The following is a 24,314-nucleotide window of genomic DNA, read 5'->3' as shown; positions in this document are numbered from 1 at the left end:
CTCAGCAATTCCACCCCAAGGCATATAGCCAAGAGAAATGAAAACATGTCCACAAAAAAACTAATGTTCACAGCACCATTATTCATAGTAGACAGAAAGTGGGAATGTATATCAACTGATAAATAGATAAACTGTGGTATATCCATCAATGGAATAGTATTCAACAATAAAAAGGGGGAAAAGTACTGATACATGCTACAATATGATGAACCTTAAAAATATTGTGCTAAAAAAATGCTAAGTGAAAGAAGCCAGTTACAAAGGATCACATTATATGATTCTGTTTGTTTGAAATACGCAGAATACAGAAATTTATAGAGACAGACAGTGCATTAGTGGTTTCCTAGGGTGGGAATATTGAGAGGAAATGAGGAGTGACTTCTAATGGGTACAGGGTTTCTTTTTGGGGTGATGTGAAAATGTTCCACAATTGATGGTGGTGATGTTTGTGCATATCTGTGAACATGCCATTGAACTGTACAGTTTAAATGTGTGAATGTTGTGGTATGCCAATTACATCTCCATAAAGCTGTTTAAAAATACAAGAAGAAGCTACATGATCTCTGAGATTAGGCACCTTTTTTGCCAACAAGAAAAAAAAGAGTCATTTAGAAACTCTAAGAAAAACGTCACTCTATATATCAGTCATGGTCCAAAGCTGAAGCAAACTAAAATATGACATGATGCTAAGCAAATGATAGAGAATAAAAAAGAATAATAGATTTGACTTGGCTGCTTGAAACTGTTCTCTCTCCAGATCCAATCATTCTTCCTGGTGCTACAGAAAATAATGCAGCTGATCCTTTGAACAAGCAGGACTCATGGGCGTCAGCAGAAAACCACTTTGCTTCCACCCTCACCCGGGCGATGTTCACGCCCACTTTGTAGGGCTGAACCCTTAGATGAAATCTGAGGCTGGGCCCATGACTCCTCTGGTCAACATCAGATACAAAAAGTCCTCCAGTAACTTCAAGTCACAAAAAGTCCCATTTTGGTAATTAAAATGTCCAGACCTGTGTCCCAGTCAAAACTTGAAACTGCATTTAAATTTCGGCTTCTTTCCTTCTCATCAGGCTCCTTCTTGTAGGCAGCAAACACGTCGGCAGTAGGAAAGGCAGTGAAAAGATATAATCTCCTCTATTTCCTTGTTTTATGTGTCCACTTCTCCTGAGCCTGCCGGCCACAGCTCTGACATTCTGGAGAGGAGGGAGCAAGGGGGAGGCCAGGCCAAGTGCATAAACAAGGTGGGGGGCAGGAAGAGTTCCCTTGATTGTTCACAACCGGCCTTGGCAAGTGTTTACAGGAGACTCTCCTGAATGAGGCTTCCATTGGCTCCTCTGAGATACCCATTTTTGAACCTGCAGTTCCCTTAATGTGGGCATCTGTCAGGGCAGGCCCGGCCTCTCTCTCCTCTGGTCCCCTCACTCCTCTAAGGGGCTCCCTGGGGCAGGATATAAGCTCACCCCAGGCCTACTCTCTCTTACAGGGCCCACCCATCTGGTCAGCTGGAAGTACACTTCTTGGGCTTGGTCTGTGAAAGTACAATTATTTCCCAACTGCAGTCTTTAACTCTCAGGTCACAAGGACTCCAGCCAGCCCTTTAAATTCCCCAGGCAGGAGTCTGACACCAGTCCAGTCAACCACTGTGAGACCTGTCTCAGGTTCTCCAGTGCTTATCTTTAAGCACCGCTCCCCTCCCCCATGCAGGGGTGGAACTTAAAATGCCGCAATAATTCAGTAACTTTCTCCAAACATTTGTCTCTTTAACCTCTAATCCTTTTATAGGCTGGGGGATGGAGATCAGCTAAGGGCTGCAAAGCTGGTTTCACCCAGAAGCTTTACAAGTCCTGCTTAGATAGTCTAACACACACTGGAACGTGGGAGCTGTTGGCATGGGTTGTATTTTGGCTTCAGGTGAATCTGGAAAGCAAGAATCCAATTCTAACCTCCTATTTCAATCACATTCATATAATGAAAATACTATAAATGCTATTATCGGTTTTCACTCTTTTAGAAACAATTTACAGACAAAATCTGAATGGTATGACATAGTTTAAGAGTAAAATGTTAATGTTAAATCACTGCCCATATAAAGGAAATGAATGGTGTTACCATCAACAGGAGGTAAAAGGGGGAAAGAAGAAGAGCTAACTGCTAATTTCTTCATCTTATAAAAGAGAGAATCAATAGGCGGACTGCTACTAAAAGCATGACCTTATGCAGATCGTTATGTGAACAGGGTTTCCTATGTCAGACACGGTGAAAGTATTTGTCTCTCCAATTGAAAATGCCCTGTATTTCCTGTGATATTTATTGGAATCACTCTATAAGGTACTGTATTATGTGTGTAATTATAACAGTTATTTTTATTTGAGATGGGAGAGTTTTTAATCTTTGTAATTACTGCATAATAAATTTTGTTAGAACAAAAAAAAAGAGAATCAAAAGATACTGTCCAAAGTTAATGAATTAAGAAACAGAACTTTATAATATTATTTAAAATTATAAAGCCATCAATAGGAGAAATAAAAATTATTTTCAAATAAAAATAACTTCAATAGGAGAGAATGTGTCACCCATGCCTCCCTTTTAGTGAGATGGAGACAACTGCCAGGGGCACTAAAAGCAGAGAGAAATTAAAATGGTTAATTTGGGGGAGTGTGGTGAGGTTTGGATGCTGGGAAAAATGCACAGAGGTCTAATTATTACTTTCAATAAGAGTAAGAAGGTTAATGAGCTCCCCCTTTTTTTTTTTTTTTTTTTTTTTTTTAGCTGTACGCGGGCCTCTCACTGCTGTGGCCTCTCCCGTTGCGGAGCACAGGCTCCGGACACACAGGCTCCGCGGCCATGGCTCGCGGGCCCAGCCGCTCCGCGGCATGTGAGCTCCCCCTTTTTTAAATAAAAAAGATTCTTTTCCTCTTAAAAGGCACTTAGTTAATTATAAAATGTCACAATGTCACAGTGGTATGTTTGAAATACATATATATGGTGTCTATGTATGTGTGTGTATATATCCTATATACACATGTTTGATACATATACATATACTGTGTCATGTATGTATATCATATATAAATAAATATAGATATAGAAATAAATAGGGAAAAGTCTCAGAGAGGTGATTTATTTATTATGCCCTAAACTATACATCTAATTATGGAACCCCAATCAGATCCAGGTCTGACTCAAATCTACACTCCATCAACATGCAGAATACCTGCTAATAATACACAATGTCCCTTTATAAATTATTCTTTTCTGTTCACTAAAGAGCTCTACAAGGCAACCCTTTGTATCCTCGTTGAGAAGTGACAGCTTGTCAGACCCAATTCCACCACCACCACCCCCGACAACTGCCCCCACCAGCTCATCTACCTAACACTTTCCACCCAAGTCAAGCACAAACCATAAATCAATCTAACTTGAGCACCCACTGGATTTCTTGTTCTTCAACTGAGTTACCATAAATGAGCAAATGTTTACAATGAATCTCTTTAGTTTTGAACTAGTTTTAAAAAAATTCTTGTAAAAGCAACATTCACAGAAGAAAAAAAATCATGGTCCCACAGCAGTCGGAGTTCCCGATTATGTTATGAACAACAGAAACCAACTCAGACTAAATAAGCAGGCTATCGGGTAGTTCATAGAATCCACAGGAACCAGGCTCAGAAATCTGGGAAGGAGCCAAGGGAAGCTGGGTGCTGGGACCTCTACCAAGGTCATGCCACAGGAAAGCCAGGTCACTGGATGCCAGCCTTGGACACAGGTTGCCTCTTTTGCCTAATGAATTCTAAGCTGCCCCGGCTATTCTGCATCAAGGGCTCCAGCTTCCAAGTCCTGGGCCGGAGCTTCAGTTGGGGGGAGGTCACGGCTCACACCCTGGCTGCCGGCATTCAGGAGTGTAAGCGTCTAGCCTCAGAAGCTTCCAGCCAGAGACAGGATCCTGCCTCTCATCAGGACACAGAAGGGCAGATAAACAAACGCCCCAGAAAGAGAGTTCAGATATGTAGGTACTGGCAGCCAGAACCCAAACAAAATAGGGAAACTAAAACATCCTCCACTTCACACAACACATGTCCTCTCCAGACATAAAGTGGAAAGTCAGTCTCCTTCCTTCCCATTCCCAATGCACTCAACAGAGGTGCCTACTGTAAACAGTTTCTTGTATATCTTTTCAAGAATTTTTCATGTAACTACAAACACACGTATGATCCCCCACATGTTTTTAAAAAACACAAGGGGTACCACACACATTATTCCGCAACTTTTCACACGACATCTATTTTAAGATGCTCCCTGATTCAAAATGGTCTTCTCCCGTGCCCCAAATCATTCACAGTCCATGTAGTTGTCTCACAGTCATATTCAGAAATTGATCACTATGGCCTGTTGGGCTCAGAATGCAGGATGGTCAGAAGGCCCTTCAGCAACTCAGACGCACACATACCACAGTATGTCTGAAATACACTTCCAAAAACTTCAGCACAGACAGTGTGATATCATGTACATATGGACTGGTCCAAGCTACACCCTCAGGACGATTAAGAATTCAAATTCCAGGATACTCAGCATTTATGAAAAAAGCCATACTCCAGAAGCTGTTGCTTTTATCTTTATCTCCCAAAAACAGCCAAGCAGCTTTGCTAAATTAGCAGAGTGACAATGGAAATAAGTTGTCCGATTGATGAAATTATTTGTCTGCTTAATTAGCATAATGGATGTTAAGAATGGGTCCTCCAATCCAAAAAAAAAAAAATGGTTCTGACGAACCTAAGGGCAGGACAAGAATAAAGAAACAGACGTAGAGAATAGACTTGAGGACACAGGGAGGGGGAAGGGTAAGCTGTGACGAAGTGAGAGAGTGGCATGGACATATATACACTACCAAATGTAAAAAGATAGCTAGTGGGAAGCAGCCGCATAGCACAGGGAGATAAGCTCGGTGCTTTGTGACCACCTAGATGGGTGGGAGGGAGACTCAAGAAGGAGGGGATATGGGGATATATGTATACATACAGCTGATTCACTTTGCTATACAGCAGAAACTAACACAACATTGTAAAGCAATTATACTCCAATAACGATGTTAAGAAAAAAAAAAAAGAATGGGTCCTCCATGAAATTTATGATGAGAACTAAAACCAACATAATTTCCATTCCCTGTGCTAATTCTGGGACTGGCCATACTCTTCTGACCCTATAATAAACAATACTGAGAACAAGCAAAGATAACTTAGCTACTTGCTCCAAGAAATACTTGCTTCTCAAAGGTAAGATTGTGAACCAACTAAAATAGTTATCAAAACTAACAACTTACTCATCAAATTTGCTTCAAGGCCCTCCCCTCCATTTGCCCACCAATCCAAAGCTATTATCTCATAGGTTCTGCCCAAGTCCAGTCAATTCCCTATCTTGCAAGACTCACCTTAAAATCACCCAGCCGGGGTCCTAAAACTCTATAAATATCCTCTCTTAGACTCACTCCTTCTGAGAACTGCCAGTAAGGTGTTCTCCCTTACTTCAGCAGGTCCAATAAACTTAGCTTTGCTTGATCAACGGGATTTCAGGGAATCAACAGTGGTATTCAAGACAAGGGGATGCAACAAATACTACACGTAAAAAAAACCCTCACTTCATACCTGCAGAAATCAAGAGATTTCCCTGAGATCATCCAATAATTAGTGGTAACATGTCAGCATTAAAATGCAGGTTTCTTGAACTCTCAAACCAGGGAGATCATTCCAAATGACTGACAACCATGAAATATTCCTGAAAGAACCAGACTGCACAAGCCAGAGCTTCAGAGTTCCTCTTATAAATGTACAGATTCCTAATCTGTGCCTAGGTATTCTGCTCCCTCCTGTTCTTTTATCATCAGGGATGAAAGGGCCACCATCTGTCCCACGGCATAACCCACCTATAAGAATTTTCTGACTATCTGGTGAGACTAGTTCCTCAATCTCTTTTGACAAAGTGTCTGGACATTTCATGACCCTCCCTTTGAGGCACAATAAGATGGAAAGAACCTGGATCCCCAAATGGAGCAGGACCATCTTACCAGCCTAGCCTACTTGAACTGTCAGCTGAGGGGTAATAAGGTATCTGTGTATCATACTGATGCCATTTTTTAGTCTCTTTGGGGAATGAGGGAGGCTTTACCCTAAATACTATAATCTTGAAGTTAGAAGAGAAACTGATGGATCATTTTCTAAAAACAGCCAATTCATCTACCTCTTCTGTTCTTAGTCTAGGGTTCAAATCAACAGGACCTGCAGTTGAGAATAAACCACATACGTGACCCAAGAACCTCACCAGGGAAGAACCTTCATTCTTTATGCTAAAGGATAAAGCTGTCTTTTATCAGCTTGAAGGTCATATTCATCCTCTCTGTTCCAAACTGACAAGAAAAATAAAAATAACTATAGCTCAAATTACCACTTCATAAGCAACCAAAACTGTAGGCAGAATGCCTGGCTGGGCTTTCACAGTGGCAATTCTTACCAAATGTACCACCAAAGGAAAACATCTTGTTACCGAGGCTGTTGCCCCAGAATCAGACCCCTGCCCCTCCCTCAAATAGAAACCAATGAGTCTTAATCTAAGCTTCAGGAGGAAGCTGCAAAGAAAAAAAAAAAAAAGAACTGGTTAGAACCAAATAGGCCCAAGATGACGGAAGATCTGACTTCTAGTAGATCTTGAGCCTCATTATACGTTCGTTGTAATACATCAGCAGGTTATGACACACCCACGAGCACCATGACAGTTGACGACTGCCATGACAACAACTGGAAAAGCCCACATAACGACTGAAAAGCAGAGCTGCAACACTTCCCGGTCCAAACCACACTCTGATTCTCGAATAACTCATGAGTGTTCTTCCCACTCTTTCTAATTCCCTCCCTCCTTTTACCTTGACCCTCCTATATATTTGGTGTCTCTCCCCCAAATTGGGTTGAGAAGTGGATTTGAGAACTAGGTTCCCTCTTCTCCATCCTTTGGCCATTGAATAAAGCTTGTGCTGTTCCAGGGTGGGAAGGAGGCTTAAGAGGGAGGGGATATGGGGATATCTGTATACATATAGCTGATTCACTTTGTGATACAGCAGAAACTAACACACCATTATAAAGCAATTATACTCTAATAAAGATGTGAAAAAAAATAAAATAAAAATAAAAACATCTTTATAGTTAAAAATAAAAGCTTGTGCTGTTCCAGTCTCAGCATCAGTTTTGTTACTGGCTGTGCAAATCCAATAGGAGAAAGAACCTCCCTGGCAGAGACAGGGGGTCTCTACCCCGGCTAGGACACCAGCCTGTGTCCAGTCCACCAATTCAGTAACTATCTTATCAAGGCAATTCTGTTTTCCACCTGAGGTGCCTAAGTAAGGCAATCTTTGAGGTCATTCCCAGCACTGAGTCTGTGATTTCTAAACAAGTCTAAAACATTTTATTAGAATGAAAACTGAATGATATCTAGAAAATATAAGGACATTCTTTTAAAATGGAAAATGTTTGCTCTTGATGGAAAATACACAAGTATTCTTGATAGAATACCATACACACACACATACACACACAGATGCATGCACATGCACACACCCCCAACCTTAATCCCAGTCACAGCCCAAAATAGCTACAAACATTCACAAAGTGTCCCCCAAAATTATTATTTTGTTCTGGACACCTGAGTATTCTATCAGTAGAAAGAAGAAGACCCAGTGAATGAAATCTTCCAACTCTGAGTTTCCATGAAAACTTGAGTTTGAAGGAACTAGGTCAAACTGACCTTCTTTGTTCAAACCAGTATAAACCTGATGTAATCACTGAAACAAACACAAAGGGGGAGCACAAATGTAAACGCTCTCAAAAGGAAGTGTTCAAATGTTCTGGACACCCAACAACTTAAAATGAGAACAGCTTGCCTCTTGAAAGCCCCTAAAGAGACCAACCAGCCCCCTCCCAAACTTCACTACCAAAATACTCTCTAACCACCCTGAAGTGGTGGTAAAAGGTGGTAAGTACAAAGTTCAAGTGAACAAAAACAAGTGAGAAAAATTTAAGACAAATGTAAAAGAGAAACTTTGAGAACTACCCAGGATCTGAATTTCTTACTGGTTGCCAAATTAATGCCACCGTTCAAACGTAAGTGTGTCCTGAGCACAGTGGTCCTGGGGAGAGACCCCTGTCCTCGCAGAACTGACTGACCATCTACTGGGGGAGACAGGTGAGGCGCACTCAGGCTACTTACAGACCAAGAAGAAGCCAGTATTCAGTGCTGGGACCCGGTGAGGGGCGCAGAGGAGGGGTCACTGCAGTCAGGGTGGTCAAGGAAGGTCTCTCTCTTGAGATGACTGCTGAGCTGAGACCCAGAAGAGAAGAAGGCAGCCAAGCAAACAGCTAGGGAAAGAAGGTCCTAGGTTTGTGAAGGACAGCCTGGCTGTGTCAGAGTCAGAAGGCGCCCCTGTAGGTCGAGTGTGGGACGTGAATGGCGGTAGGGCTGTGACTGACCAGACCAGCCCGGGTCTGCAAAAACACACGGGCATTTCTGGCTTCTCTAATGAACACAGCCTCCCACTCAAATCATCTGATGGCATATTCCCTAAACTCAGAAAGGGGGATGCGTGGGGAACAAAAAAAAAAAAGGTAAAGTATCCATTGAGGGTCACTAGATTATCCTCTGTTCAGAAAAGAAAACTAGACTCAGAGAAGCTAAGTGGCTGCACAGAGTGACATAGCTCTTCTGTAAATGAACTAGGACTCAAACTAGGAGTGTCTGACTGGTGCGTCAGTTTCTTTCATGTGGCTTTTTAACATAACAAAAGCATTTGGCAGAGGTTATAATGATATACTACTAAGATTCCCGTGGACTGCTTTTTCCTCTATGATACTGACTAAGGGTCAAATGACCTACTGATATACTCAGAAAGTTTCCCTTGCACAATTCCTGCCAATTAATTTATCTTCTTTATAAACTGATGTTAATTAACATTTCAAAATGATCACTAAATGACCTTCTAAATACATAATTCTTAACAGTCAAAACTTCGAAGCTCAGATGTCCAACAGGCTTATGACTGAGGGTAATTCAGAAATATGACAAAATGCTGCGTAGCAATTCTAAGTTATAGGCATGTGGACTCCTCGTACAGGGAAACATAATAGCTACTAATGTGAACTTAATTTCATATTAAACAGAAAAAGCAGAGCACAACATGGTATGTACAAACTGGTTACAACTTTGTGACAAAGTACATATACTTAACAAGGATGAGAAATACATTTTTATTAAGGTCATTTTCATTTAAAGTTGCTTGAGCTCACATAATAAATTTACAAGGGCACCTTTCCAAAAGAAAACAATGTTAAAGAAAGAAATATTTTAAAAGGTGGACTTTCTTAATATCTGTCTAGAACAAGCACTCATATTCTCTTCACCATTTGGAATTTTAAAAGTACAAATAGCATTAGATGAGATAGTTTTCTGATTTTAAATACCTGAGGTTCGTATTACTGAGCATTTCAATACTGACCCAATGGAAAAGGACAGTGCAAAGATGACGCCCAGAACCAAACATTAGTATAAACATTGAACACCATCAAAAATTTTTCTGCAGTGACTGTAAACCTAGAGAGTTGTTGTAAAACAAACCCCAAGCACTCATAACTCATGCCATAAGACTCATCCAAAGCCTCATTTTCTCCTATCCTGCTAATATATTAAAATGCTGTATCAATCATTTACTCCTGGAAATATTAACAAAGTTTCACCAAATGCAATAATTGATGGACCTGTAAAATGTTGCCTGCATTGTCTTGTGGGTCTGAAAACTCTTCAGTTCAGTTTTTCAAGGTCGTCAACACAGTATTGGGCTCCATTATTCTTACTGTATCCTGAAATGTGCTCCATCTCCTTGTATTTAAGAATTTAACTAGTTTTATATTTGTTACCCATCACTTAGCAAACAGTGGTCTGAAGGACAGCCTGGCTGCGTTATGTATATAAATGGAATGAATTCAGAAAATTATTTAACCCTATTTCAAAATGGATGGGAGAAAAATAAGAGATGCTATACAGAAAAATAAATTTTTTAAGCATACTTCAAATTGAATTTCCTAAATCCTCTACCTCATCCTTGTAAGTTGGCCTCTCCATTGGCATTTGTCTATCTTTTTTATAGTATTCCCTGAATCAAAAGGACATAAATAAAAATAAAGGATGGGAACTTACTAAATGCCATCAAATTGTACACTTTAAAATGGTTAATTTTATACTATGTGAATTTTACCTGAATAACTAAAAAAAGGATAAAGTCAACAATATATGTCTCTATTACAATGAAAATATAATATAGGTGTGATAAAGAGAGAATATAGGAAATCTAAGCAAGGAAATTCTGAGATTGCCCAACCCAAGTACTGTAACAATAAAAAATAATGTATTCATGATTTAAGCTGAGATTTGCTTTGAAAGAATGTGGAGGAAAAAAGAATGTGGAAGGGGTGGGGAATGGGTAAGGGTCTAACTGAACAAGATTGGCTAAGGATTGATAATTGTTGAAGCTGGATGATTGGTACAGGGAGTTCATTATATCATTCCCTTCACTTTTGTGTATGTTCAAAATGCCCAGAGTAAGCCGTTTAGTGGGGTTTTTTTAAGACTATTTTTTAAAATTAATTAATTAATTAATTAATTTGGCTGCTTTGGGTTATTACTTGCAGCACGCGGGCTCTTCGTTGCGCCACACAGGCTTCTCTCTAGTTGTGGCACGTGGGCTCCAGAGCGTACAGTCTCAGTAGTTGCGGCACACAGGCTTAGCTTCTCCGCGGCATGTGGGGTATTAGTTCCCTGACCAGGGATCGAACCCGTGTCCCCTGCATTGGAAGGCAGATTCTTTTTTTTTTTATTTTTTTATTATTTTTGGCTGCGTTGGGTCTTCATTGCTGTGTGTGGGCTTTCTCTAGTTGCAGTGAGCAGGGGCTGCTCTTCGTTGCAGTGCGCAGGCTTCTCATTGTGGTGGCTTCTTTTGTTGCAGAGCACGGGCTCTAGGCAAGCGGGCTTCAGTAGTTGCAGTGCATGGGCTCAGTAGTTGTGGCACGTGGGCTCAGTAGTTGTGGTTTGCGGGCTCTAGAGAGTAGACTCAGTAGTAGCACATGGGCTTAGTTGCTCCACGGCATGTGGGATCTTCCTGGACCAGGGTTCAAACCCGTGTCCACTGCACTGGCAGGTGGATTCTTAACCACTGCGTCACCAGGGAAGTCCCGGAAGGTAGATTCTTAACCACTGGACCACCAGGGAAGTCCCAGCCATTTAGTTTTGTTTTGCTTTTTTTTTTTTTGCGGAACGCGGGCCTCTCACTGCTGTGGCCTCTTCCCTTGCGGAGCACAGGCTCTGGACGAGCAGGCTCAGTGGCCATGGCTCACGGGCCCAGCCGCTCCACGGCATGCGGGATCCTCCCGGACTGGGGCACAAACCCATGTCCCCTGCATCGGCAGGCGGACTCTCCACCACTGCGCCACCAGGGAAGCCCTTGCTTTGCTTTTGTTATATCTTTACAATAGATCTAATCCTGGAACTTGAAACACATGTATAGAATTGGGTGTATAAGAAGCTTAAAGTGAATCAGAAAAGCAGCAAAATTATAATCTTACTTTACTGTCATGAGAACATCTGGCTTCTAATATTGTCCATTGTTAACTTCTTTTTTTAATGAATGAGGAAGCTTTAGCACTTCCTCAACAATTTATTTCAACATACTTCATAAACAGCACATTTTACAAAGGGTAAAAATTTATAAGATCAGTACATACCAGGAGTATCATAGGCCGTTTCCAAGTTGTTAATCCTATGATTCCAGAGAGTATCACCTACAAGGATAAACAGGATCATAAATCTAGAAAAGGGGCCAATTCCAATAAACTAATCCCCAGTCTCTGAAGTATATATTTTTTAAAAATACTGAAATTTCAAAAGCTTCTAACTCAAACATTTAATATTCCTGTTGATTGTATGAGCCCTGGTATATGGTTTTAGAGTATCTTTCTTGTCCAAGTTCCTGAAACTTTTTCACTGACTACGTATGTTTTTTCTTAAGGTCGGTTAAGAACATACGAACAGAAACTAGCCTATCCTCTGAGTTAAGGAATCAGTATTTCCTATCCAGGTTTCCTGCCCCCAGTAGCACCTAATCTGTCACCAGAGTCAGCCGCATAAAAAGAATGTCTGGCTGCAACCCTCCCTTCATTTGGTGGGTACCCATCCTTCACGGGACAAGTCAATTCCTCAAAATGGTAAACAAGGCCTTTTAGGATCTTCCCCTGCCTACTTCGCAAGCCTGGTTTCCATGTACTCCTGACCCACCCTCCTTCCAGGCATACTTGTCCTTCCTCAGACTGGCCAGGCTCTAGGCATTCCAGGACTTTGTGCTTCTCTTTGTCACAGAGTCCTCTCTTCCCAACTCCCCTCCTAGCTGCCTGAGAACTCCTATGCATTCTGCAAGGCCCCAACACACAGTCATCACCTCCGATAAGCCATATTAATCTTAACACCCCACACTCCTGTAAGCCCTCTACAATAACTTTTTCCCCCAAAAAAACTCATTGCATTTTTGTCTTGCCCACTGACTGTGAATGCCTGTCCTGTCTCTCTGAATCCCCAGCTCCTAGCAAAGTGCTTGTCACATGATTGGTAATTAGTAAATGTTCCTGAACTTTTATTCCTCAAAGGCAGAGGGACTACAGTGAGAAATATCTCATGTTGCAAAATGACACGTCAATAAACAATAACCTAAAATCCTCAGTAAAGAAGAACCAGCATTTTGCCAAAACGTAATCTGGAAGACAACATCAGCCTTTTGAATAACACAGTTCACTAAGCAGTTAGGAAAGGATAAGCAAAGTAATTATTCAGCCCAGGGTCACTCTGATGACCTTTGTGTATGTAATAAAGTGCATCTGCTGAAAGCAGTTATGAGGATTTTCTTTCAAGTGCACCTTACACCAAAATCACTCAAATGCACCATTTCACAATAACTATTTATTTAACTACAAATCAGTAAGGATTACAGTGCTACTTGAAACCCAAAGCTCACAGGCCTACCTGCGATACTCTCTGTTCTCCATTTATTGACTGAGGGTAATCATTTCACAACAAACCAGTAGAGGACTAGTCTACCCATTTATATCAAGGACCAAAAAACATATATGGGCAGACAAGAGACAATTTCTTTGTATCACGTCTATGTTTTTTCCCGTTGCAGAGCACAGGCTCAGGACACGCAGGCTCAGCGGCCGTGGCTCACAGGCCCAGCCACTCCGCGGCATGTGGGATTCTCCCGGACCGGGGCACGAACCCGCATCCCCTGCATCGGCAGGCGGACTCTCAACCACTGCGCCACCAGGGAAGCCCTCATGTCTATGTTTAAACATACTATCAGCTGCCTGCTCACTGGGCACTATATCCTTTCATCATCTTAAATTCAATAGGATATTTCCTTCCTCTAAACGATTTCTTCCTGGAAACACACTTGATGGGGCTTGTCTAGAGGGTACGGGTGACATCTACTTACAAATTGGAACTTGGAATCCATGAGATCTTGGGGTCCAGGTTCCTTACTTGGCTTTGAATTATACACACACATGCACAGGGGTATGATATTTACAAAAAAAAAAAAATCATAAAAGATACTCTTCCTCCTCTTCTTTTTCTCTCTCAACAAATACTTCACTGGAAATCACTTCATGTTTACTGGACTAGCTCTCATTCATTTCCATTTAATGTTTACATAATATTCCTTTGTACAACCACTACCTAATGTATTCAATCATTTCCATATTCATGGATATTCACTCTTTTTCCAGTTTTTTGCCCCCAAACAATATTGCAGTAAACATCATGGCCATATATCCTTACAAACAAGTGCTTTTTATCTCTGCTGAATAAAGTCCCAGGAGTAGCACTGCTAAGCTGAAAGGGGCACGTGTATAATAAGTACATAAATAAATAAAATGTTTTTAATAGATCATGACAGATACAATTATCATTTCAAATGAAGAGTCTCTGGGACAAAAGAACTAAGCTTTCTTTCTTTCTTTTTAAACTCAGGAATTTAATTTGTTTTTTATTTATTATTTTTATTTATTTATTTATCTTTGGCTGTGCCGGGTCTTAGTTGCGGCATGCAGGATCTTCGTTGCCACATGCGGGATCTCTAGTTGCAGCATGCAGAATCTTTAATTCTGGAATGCATTATCTTTAGTTGTGGCATGTGGAATCTTTAGTTGTGGCGTGTGGGATCTAGTTCCCTGAGCAGGGATCAAAGCAGGGCCCTCTGCATTGGGAGCACAGTCTTTTTTTCTTTAAAGATTTTTTTGATGTGGAACATTTTTAAAGGCTTTATTGAATTTGTTACCATATTGCTTCTGCTTTATGTTTTTTTTTTTTGTTTTTTTTTTTTGTTTTTTTTTTTTGCGGTATGCGGGCCTCTCACTGTTGTGGCCTCTCCCGTTGCGGAGCACAGGCTCCGGATGCGCAGGCCCAGCGGCCATGGCTCACGGGCCCAGCCGCTCCGCGGCATATGGGATCCTCCCAGACCGGGGCACGAACCCGTATCCCCTGCATCGGCAGGCGGACTCTCAACCACTGCGCCACCAGGGAGGCCCCTGCTTTATGTTTTGGTTTTTTGGCCCCGAGGCATGTGGGATCTTAGCTCCCGACCAGGGATCGAACCCGCACCCCCTGCACTGGAAGGAGAAGTCTTAACCACTGTACTGCCAGAGAAGTCCCCTAAGCTAGATAGTTTTCTTCCTCCCTCCCTCCCTCCCTCCCTTTCTCTTTAGAGAGGACTTTGCATATATGAGCAAACTAAATTTAAAACATAATTGTTGGGACTTCCCTGATGGCACAGTGGTTAAGAATCTGCCTGCCAAAGCAGGAGACAGGGGTTTGAGCCCAGGTCTGGGAAGATCCCACATGCTGCAGAGCAACTAAGCCCATGTGCCACAACTACTGAGCCTGTACTCTAGAGCCCATGAGCCACAACTACTGAAGCCCGCGTGCCTAGAGCCCCTGCTCCGCAACAAGAGAACACTGCAATGAGAAGTCCACACACCGCAACAAAGAGTAGCCCCCGCTCGCCGCAACTAGAGAAAGCCCGCGCGCAGCAATGAAGACCCAACGTAGCCAAATAAATTAATTAAAAAAATAATAATTGTTAAAAATGTACAAAATGTATTTGACATATAAGAAATATCAACAGGGGCTTCCCTGGTGGCGCACTGGTTAAGAATCGGCCTGCCAATGCGGGGAACGTGGGTTCGATCCCTGGTCCAGTTAGATCCCACATGCCTCGGAGCAACTAAGCCCGTGCGCCACAACTACTGAGTCTGCGCTCTAGAGCCTGTGAGCCACAACTACTGAGCCCGCGTGCCACAACTACTGAAGCCCATGCACCTAGAGCCCGTGCTCCGCAACAAGAGAAGCCACCGCAATGTGAAGCCCACGCACCGCAAAGAAGATTAGCCTCTGCTCGCTGCAACTAGAGAAAGCCCGTGCACAGCAACGAAGACCCAACACAGCCAAAAATAAATAAATAAAAAATAAGATAAATTAAAAAAAAAAGAAATATCAACAATCTCAAAATATATGTGACAAAGAAACTTAAGACCTCAGTAGGAAGAAATATAAAGCTTATTGAGCAATATTAAAGACCCAAATAAATCAAGACATGTACCACATTCATGGGTTGGAAGACAAAATACTTAAAGATATCATTTCCATTTGAATTGTTTTGTAGACTCAGCACACACAAATGTTAAATTTCAACAGGATTTTTGTAAACCACCCTTCTTTATAGGATGCTTCAAGAATCTACATTCTAGTTGTAGGTGGGAGTTGTAGTTCCATCCACCTCAGTCCTGAACCCTGCAACAAAGGCACACACCAACTTCTACTCAATTTCTCCCATTCTTCAAGATTAAGTAAGCCCAACACACTTGGGGAACCCCGTGAGTGGTGAGATAGAGAAGGGGAAGCAGAGGAAGTAGGAAGCCTCTGGAATGTGGAATAAAAGTGCTGCAGCTAGGGATGAATCCTTTAAGAGCTCAAGACTGAAGCGAATGGAGGTTCACATTTCGGGGGGGGGGTGTGCAATTCATGACTGGGGAGAGAGGATGGGGAAGCGAAAGAGGAGGAGGCAGAGTATTCAATGCCTCCGCTTCCATCAATGGCAGCAGCAGCTGGAGCTCCATCAGAAGGGACTCAAGATCCCTTGACACTGGCCTTCCATTACCTCATCATGCTATTACTTGTTCAATTGTGTTCTACACTCACTTGCAATCTCATGAGGGCTCGGATCTCTGAATATTCACTCAAGTACCACTAAAGGCTGCTAGAGGCACTCAATTAGTTATGGCAAGAGCCAACGAACAACTGAGTGGATGATGAATAAATGAATGAATGAAGGTCAAAAACAGGAGATGAACTTGCTCAAAGATGACTATGTAAGCCTAAACGTATTTTTCACTCCTGTGCTTCTTAAAAGAGTACATCAACAGGAAAAAGCAACTCCATCAGCATGATTTCCACCCAGTGCAAGATGCAACTTGCTCAGAATAAACAGGCGAGAACCTATTTTCTAACACCAAATTATCTCTATATCACTATAATGAGATTTATTACAATTTTGGTTTCACTCACTTGTGACCCATTCTTTGTAGCTTATGGGGAAAAGCAGAGGCCTTTCTTTTTTTCTGATATTGCAAAGAAGGATGCTAAGATACTCCAGGCAAGAATCACTGTTACCCACCATATGTGGTGAATGTGCCTTAACTTTCCAGCTTAAAAATCAAATCATTAAAGTCAAAAGCATATAATTCTACTACCTTATTTTTCTGTGTTAATCCATTAACATACCTTAGGGCAAAAATGTTCTGAATTGTTTGTCAAAAGTTGCCGTATCTAAACACAGAGTTAAAAAGAGCCATGTTATAGGTGTCCCATATTTACAATATTCACACTTCTTAATAACCTATCTTGCCCTATAGCTTTTACACTGCATATATTTTTTAAATGTATGTGGGCATGTATCATTCTTTATCTGCCCAGGGTAACTCAGTAAAAGATCTGACAAAGTGGACAACTGGGTATTTCTCATGTATGCTTGTTGGTTACCACAATGTCCCACCAAAAAACAAACAAACAAAAAAAAACTAGCCTGTTCACCTTACCTTAATTAAATATTGCCTTGATGTTTAAAAAACATTGATAGAAGTTCTAGTATGTGCCAGGCCTGGGGCTAGGACTCAGCAACGAAGCATTTTCCTAAATGTTCTCTTAATTACACTCTCACAAAATCAATTCTGAGGCAAGAATCATCCCACCCATTTTACAGATGAGTAACTGAGGTTGAGAGGCTCAATGACTTGCTCAAGAACTTATCATCATGGATGGACCTAGAGACTGTCATACTGAGTGAAGTAAGTCAGAAAGAGAAAAACAAATATCATATATTAACGCATATATGTGGAATCTGAAGAAATTGGTATAGATGATCTTATTTACAAAGCAGAAATAGAGACACAGACGTAGAGAAGAACAAACATATGCATACCAAGGGGGAAAGGGGGTGGGGTGGGAGGAATTGGGAGATTGGGATTGACATATATACACTACTGATACTACGTATAAAATAGATAACTAATGAGAACATACTGTATAGCACAGGGAACTCTACTCAGTGCTCTGTAGGGACCTAAATGGGAAGGAAGTCCAAAAAGGAGGGGATATATGTATACGTATAGCTGATTCACTTTGCTGTACAGTATAAACTAACACAATATTGTAAACCAATTATACTCCAATAAAAAAAGAACTTATCATGTGACTCTGCTGTTGTGTAAAATAAAGGACCAAAGAAAATTAAATTCATCTCAAAAGTTATACTTAAAAATACTCCTTCAATATTAAAGTAGTATTTGATGATTATGACAGAAAAAAATGTACTTACTGTTGTTTAACTGGTAGAGACTAAGAATTTTTGTGTTAGTTTCCACTCTGGACCATTCATGCTTTTTTTTACATTCTGTCATTGTAAATTTTTTTTAATAGGTTTACCTTAAGGTTCACCAGTGTCTGTCTCTTTATAAGGAACTGGAATCTTGCCAAAGAATCACAGACTCAAGGGAGGGGGGACCATGAGTTCAGGTCAGTGACTTCAACAGAGAGACATGAATGTATGTAGATGATAAAGGTTATCAGGGCCCCCAGAGAAGAACAAAAAACAATAACTAATTCTCTACCACTTGCCTGAAATATCTCCCAAGGATCATATACGTCATCAGAGTCAGGAATTTTGTTTTTTGAGGGAGACACGAACCAATGCAACTCTCTCTACTCTTTCATTAATCTAAAACAGTGTGGTAGGCTGGTCTCCCGTAGTCCCAGTGGAATCTAACTAATATTAACTAACTATGCCTCCAAATCAGGAGCCGGGATAGCGTGGCCTGAACACAGACATGGAGATCCTCCCTCTGCCCTCACCTGGGTCAAACTTCAGCATGTTTTTAAAGTGTCTACTCGCTTAGTTTCATGAACTTTGGGAATAATAATAGATTGAGTCATTAACCAAGGACACCAGCAAGAAAATAAATGATCACAGAGCGCTCAGAAACAATGGGCACATTAAAAACACTCCCTTCAAAGTTGCTGAAAGTAAGTATGTAAAGTATGGGAAAAGAGTCTTTATAGGACTTGTTAATTCTCAAACATATATTACAATAGATAAAATACACCTTCAAGGTTCAGACAAGTGAAGGAAGACTCCAAATCTCGGGCTCAAGGTGAGAATAACACAGCGGCATATATGGAAAAATATTCTTGAACTATAGTGTGTTTGACAAAATAGTCCTTTCAAATGAATATATTTGTCCCTTATGAGCAAAATTTTTGCTGCAGCCAAAAGATTTGCTGACTTAGTTGATACAGCAGACTCAGGCATATAATGCTCATTCAAAGCTTGAAATATGAGGATATCCTTCTACTGTGTTCCTACGTGGGTTTGAAGTAACCTTAGACTTAAGCTGGCACTGCCACTCAACTACCTACTTTCATATGCCAGTCAAACTTCTGAGAGATAAATAAAACATGGTATAGCAACACAATAGGATCTCATTTGGCCATAAACAGGAATGAAGTAGTGATACATGTCACAACATGGATGTACCTTGAAAATGTTATGCCAAGTGAAAGAAGCCAGTCACAAAGGACCATTTGTTGTATGAGCCCATTTTTATGAAATGGCCAGAATAACAAATCCATAGAGACAGAAAGTAAATTGATCAGTGGTTGCTTAGGGATAATGGAGTAAGGAAGAAATGGGGTCTGACTGTTAATGGGTACAGGGTTTCTTTTGGGGGGTGATGAAATTTTTCTAAAATTGATTGTGGAGATGGTTGCAAAACTGTGAATTTAATAAAAATCATTGAACTGCACACTTTAAATGGGTGATATAAGTAGATTTAAATGGAATGTGAATTATATCTCAAAAAAGCTGTCATAAAAAAAATACTCTGCAGTCCTCAAGTCATAATTTTTAAGCTTTTCTCATAAAAACTTTAGTTTAGCTGTCTTTAAATTAGTTACAACGTGCTATCAAGCTCCTTCCTTTTAACTATTAAGCCCCTTTCTTTTAGAAATACATTCTGAAATATTTAATGCTGAAACTACAATACTGGAGATTTGCCTTAAAATAATCCAGTGGGTGTTACCAAGGGGGAGTGGGTGTGAGTATACAGTGACCATGTAAATGTTGATAACTACTGAAGCTGGGTGACGGGTCAATGGGGGTTCTTTCTATATTTGTTGAGATTTAAAATTTTCACAATAAAATTTTAAAGGTAGAGTGGGGTTCTTAAGACTTCCTGGTCACTTCTCTGCTGTCTCTCAAGTCCACTTATATTTTCTTTCTAAAAACATACATGTATTGAAATATTTACAGGTGTAATGATGTGATGTCTGAGATTTGTTTCAAAATAACGTGGGAAGTGAATCTGACAAACGGACTAGAGGGCACGCTGAAGCTAATTTCTACCCTGCTTAGAACACCCTTCCTTCTGGAGTTATCAGAACACATAGAGGGAATTCCCTGGTGGTGCAGTGGTTAGGACTCAGCGCTTTCACTGCCGAGAGCCCGGGAAACTAAAATCCCACAAGCTGCCCAGTGCAGCCAAAAAAAAAGAACACATAGAGCCGGCAGCAGAGCCAGAAAGAGGTACAGGAGATAAAACAACTGTTAGAGCTGGGTGAGGGGTATATGAAGAAGATTCATTGTACGGTGTTTGAATAAATTTAAAATTTTCCATAAAGCAGAGTTAAAAAAAAAATCTCTCTCACACACATAAATTCAAAAGGTATGTTACTGCTGAGACTTTTTTCCTGCAACACCAGGAAAGTCATGGGACTTAATGCCATTCTCAGATCCTATTCAGTTGTTCTGGACATGTACTATCTGTTGGTTCTGTTGTCACTTTGCAAATTCTGAGGACAACCTCAGAAACAGGCCACAACAAATAAGAATAACAAACAGTTGCAAGTTTGCGTATAGAGTTGGGGGCACAATGTGGGAAAAGGACCCTGTGGAAGAGACTCAGTTCCAAATCACTCATTCTTTCCCTGCTCTGGTTTGCTGAGTCCCAGAGACAAGGATGTGCCCAGCCAGCAGGCCCAAGCTAGCAGCCTTTATCTTCTGGCTGATTCCTCTTTTTTTTTTTTAAATAGTTCATCAAATCTAACAATGGCTTGACTGACATCTAAAGTATATTTACCTCTGAAATAATTCACAATAGTACACCGATTTAGGGGTTTAATTTTAGGAGGGAAAAAATAGTTTTCAATAATCCTAAACTAGCTATCTTTGAGAAGACAAGAGATTATGATTTTACAAAGAGCAAATCCCTAAAAATGTATGCAACAGTCACTTCTGGCCCATGGTATTTAGAGAAATAAAATGCAGCCACCATTTGGCTGAATTTAGTCTGACAAGTGGACTAAGGAGCATAACGGATCTAATCCCTACCCTGTTGGGAATACTCCTTTCTGAAGTTTTAAAGGACTCCCAGAGGCCAGTGGGAGAGCCCAAGGGTAGGGCCAGGAGGGTGGGATTCCTTTTACACGATGCACAGATTGTGAATTCCACCCACCACAGTATGATCATCCAGCATCAAAGTATTTCAAAAAGAAGAACAAACTGGCATCAGTTTAAGTATAAAATGTCAGGCCAGGTTCTAGGTACCTAATGTTCTTGCAGTTCTTATTCAAACAATTACTTTGGGTTCAGTTAGTTCTCCCTATATTCTTAAAATTTGGTCTTGAATCTGGGTTTGTGTGGACCTGCAAGGACAATTTTCAGCCATTCAAAATACACATTCATTACAGATCTTAGTAAAAACTATAGGCATTGCCAGGCTTTTAGATTTAGTTTAGAGAAAGGCCGTTTACTTTAAATATTCATCTTCCACAATCATTCCACGAAAACCTATTTCCAGGTCTCTCAATCCTCAGCAAACCTCAAGACGCAGGATGCCTTGGAAGCTGTGAAATGGTTAGGAGGCAGGGATGAGCAGCCACCAGTTTCCATAAACGCTCGAGGGCAGCAGCCTTTTGCCCCAGAACAGCCTTCCCTGTCGGAGGAGGCAGGGCCGGTAGGGCCTGTACCGGAGCGGGGCAGACATCTCCGGCTAGTTGGGACTTGGGCAAGCTCATCCACGATAGGTTCGGGTTCTGGAGAATTAAATTCTGCCCATCAGTCTGCGTGGCTCCAGGAACCTAGTGCGGGCTTAGGGCCCTCCTTTAATGACCAAGTACGTGGGTGCGTTCACACACCCTGTTATTACGTCCTAAACTCGTCCCCAGATACAGTGGAGCTACCCTACACCACCAGACACTTCACATTTACTTGTGCCTTAGTGCGGAATAAAAACAAATGACGTGCGCCAACCTGTCACTTCATCCACCCCACAAATACTCCTACTATGTGCCAGGCACTGTTGATACATCAGTGAACAAAACAGATCAAGATCCTTGCCCTCCCCGTGCGGACCTTGTCAGCGAAGTAAATACTCAACAGCTGAAAGAAGTTTACTCATTTTCTTCCCGCTTTTTTGTCACCCACCCCCATCCTTCCAATCTCCCAAAGAGCCGGAAAATCGGGTTTATTCTATTAGTTTGACAGAAACAACAAAACCCTTTAGCCTACAAGGAATAGACACTGTCCAGGTGCAACCCAATTCACTCCAGAATTCCTCTCTCTCTTACCCCCTTTTTTTCCCCCCAGCCTCAACGCCTCCAAAAACTTCAACTGGCCTGAGGGGCTGTGCTCCCGAAGGGCAGCCCTGGGGCGATCAATCACGGGGCAGTGGAGGCGAACGGCCCGAGCCCCCCGCTCCCCGGGTGGGCCCTGTCGAGGCGAGCGGGGCACGCGCGGCACTCACCGAGGAGCCGGCCCAGAACGGGCACGAGTTCTTCACCTGCGGGGAGCTGCTCAGCGACAGCGCCCCAAAGCTGAGTGCCACCATGCAGCAGCCCAGGATCAGCTGCAGCAGACCGAGCGACAACAGCGGGCGAGCGGGCAGCAGCGCCGAGCCCGGGGCCGCGGCGGCGGCGGCGGCGGCGGCCCGGCGGGAGGACAGCACGGGCGGCGGGGCCAGCACCCCGGCGGCGGCGGCGGTGGCCGCGCAGCGAGGCCGCGCCGGGGGCTGCAGCGCGGCCCGGGGCCAGCGCGGCCGTAGCGGGGGCAGCGGTGGCTCCTGGGCGGCAGTGGCCGCGGCGCCCGGGCCCCCGGCCTGCGGCCCGCCCGAGAGCCCAGCCACAGGGCAGCAGGAGCCCGGGAGCACCACGGGCAGGGACATGGACGGGCGGGGAAGGAGCGGCCGGTGGCGGCGGTAAGAGGACGCGGAGCGGAGCCGCGGGCGCCGCGCACTGGGCAAGCGGGCGGGCTCCGAGGCCCAGGGGGAGGGAAGGAAATGCGCAGGGCCCAACCACTTGCTGCTGCTGCTGCCGCCGCCGCCGCTGCCGCCGCCCCGACTCCCGCCGGCCGCACCCACCTGCCAGCCGGCGGGTCCGCCTCCGGCCGCCCGGGCGCGCCCCACTCCCACCCGGGCACACCCACGCGCGCCCTTCGCTCACGCCGCGCAGCGCCGCCACCCTATGGGGTCCGGCCGAACCCACGCTCGCTCCCCGGTCTCCAGGAAAGGTGCCTGCCCTAATATTTAAAATTGGTCCCTCGGGCTAGGAGGGAACGGCGGTCAGGGCGCTGAGGTACAGGCAGCCGAAGGTCTGAGACTGTCCCCACCCGCCAAGCTGGGGTGGGACAGGAGCGCCGCCGAAGTGCTGTGGACCCTCGGCCCCTTCAGGTCCAGCCCAGAGACTCTGGCAACCTTTAATACGAAGGGAGCCTGGCTTTAAACTTTTTCCCCCGGGGAGGGAGGATGGCAGGAAGAGGAGTTGTGGGTGACTTGGTGGGAAAAGTATAAGGCTCAGGGCTTCGGGGAAGGACAACTCAGAGCGAAGTTACCGTTCGCGTGGGGCTTCCGGGCGCTGACATTGTGCTGCGGCCCCTCCGCCTGGAAGTTGGGGCGTGGTGGGGTGGGGGGCGGGGAGTGCTTTCCCGGCACCAGAGTAGGAGCGAGCAGCAGCCCAAGGTTACCTTGGAAGTATCCAGCCTCCAGAAAGAAAGAAGCGGGACGGCCCGGAGCGCGTGGCAAGGGTTACACTCTGTGGCCGGCTCATCTTGACTCATGAGCTGTATTAGGCATCACCTGGTAGAACGTAGAATCCCAAACTTCCAAAGAAACAGCATAATAAAAACATAATCTGTTTTTGGTAATTTATAAGATATATTTAGAGCTTAAAAAACGGACTCGCCTTTGTAAAATGATTTTTCCTAATAGTCTACCCTTCCCTCGGAAGAATTCTTATGTGTTGAAAGTGTTCGTATACATAAAATGATCATAATAGATTTTTTTCCAGGTTAAGAACCAGAGCAGTGTCGTTTTGCAGCAAGACAGCCTCTGTATTAGGCTTCTCGTTTTATCAGTAAGGTGAGGGTATTTTATATCCTCCTGTCCAGTAAACCAAAGGAAATGTGTATCCGTTTTTATGCTCTGCTTGCAAAGGCTATATTTATTTTGGTCATTACTTACTTCAGCCCACAGTGTGATGCACTGCCAATGTGCATGTGTTTACATGTACACTTTTTGAATAATTAAAGCACCTGTGATAGGGAGATCAGTTCGGTGACCACCTAGAGGGGTGAGATAGGGAGG

At 43.0% G+C, this 24,314-nt stretch overlaps 1 protein-coding gene across 2 annotated transcripts in view; it reads right to left on the bottom strand.

Annotated features, from left to right (window-relative positions):
* Positions 1–22,990, bottom strand: part of ENTREP1 (endosomal transmembrane epsin interactor 1) — a 61,625-nt gene extending 38,635 nt beyond the window's left edge. The window contains exons 1-2 of one of the 2 annotated variants that reach the window (XM_082606162.1): positions 22,482–22,990; positions 11,808–11,864 (exon numbers count right to left, since the gene is read on the bottom strand). In XM_082606162.1, coding sequence (XP_082462288.1) covers positions 11,808–11,864; positions 22,482–22,898 — 474 coding nt within the window. In that variant the 5' untranslated portion in view covers positions 22,899–22,990. The remainder of the gene's footprint in view (positions 1–11,807; positions 11,865–22,481) is intronic. The other variant, XM_082606163.1, reaches the window with a different exon arrangement.
* Positions 22,991–24,314: the final 1,324 nt, after the last annotated feature.

The sequence above is a fragment of the Mesoplodon mirus genome, assembly GCF_964341445.2.
Source record: "Mesoplodon mirus genome assembly, chromosome: 1".
NCBI lineage: Eukaryota > Metazoa > Chordata > Mammalia > Artiodactyla > Ziphiidae > Mesoplodon > Mesoplodon mirus.
Note: the sequence above shows the minus strand (reverse complement) of the source record. Positions and strands in the feature narration are given on the sequence as shown.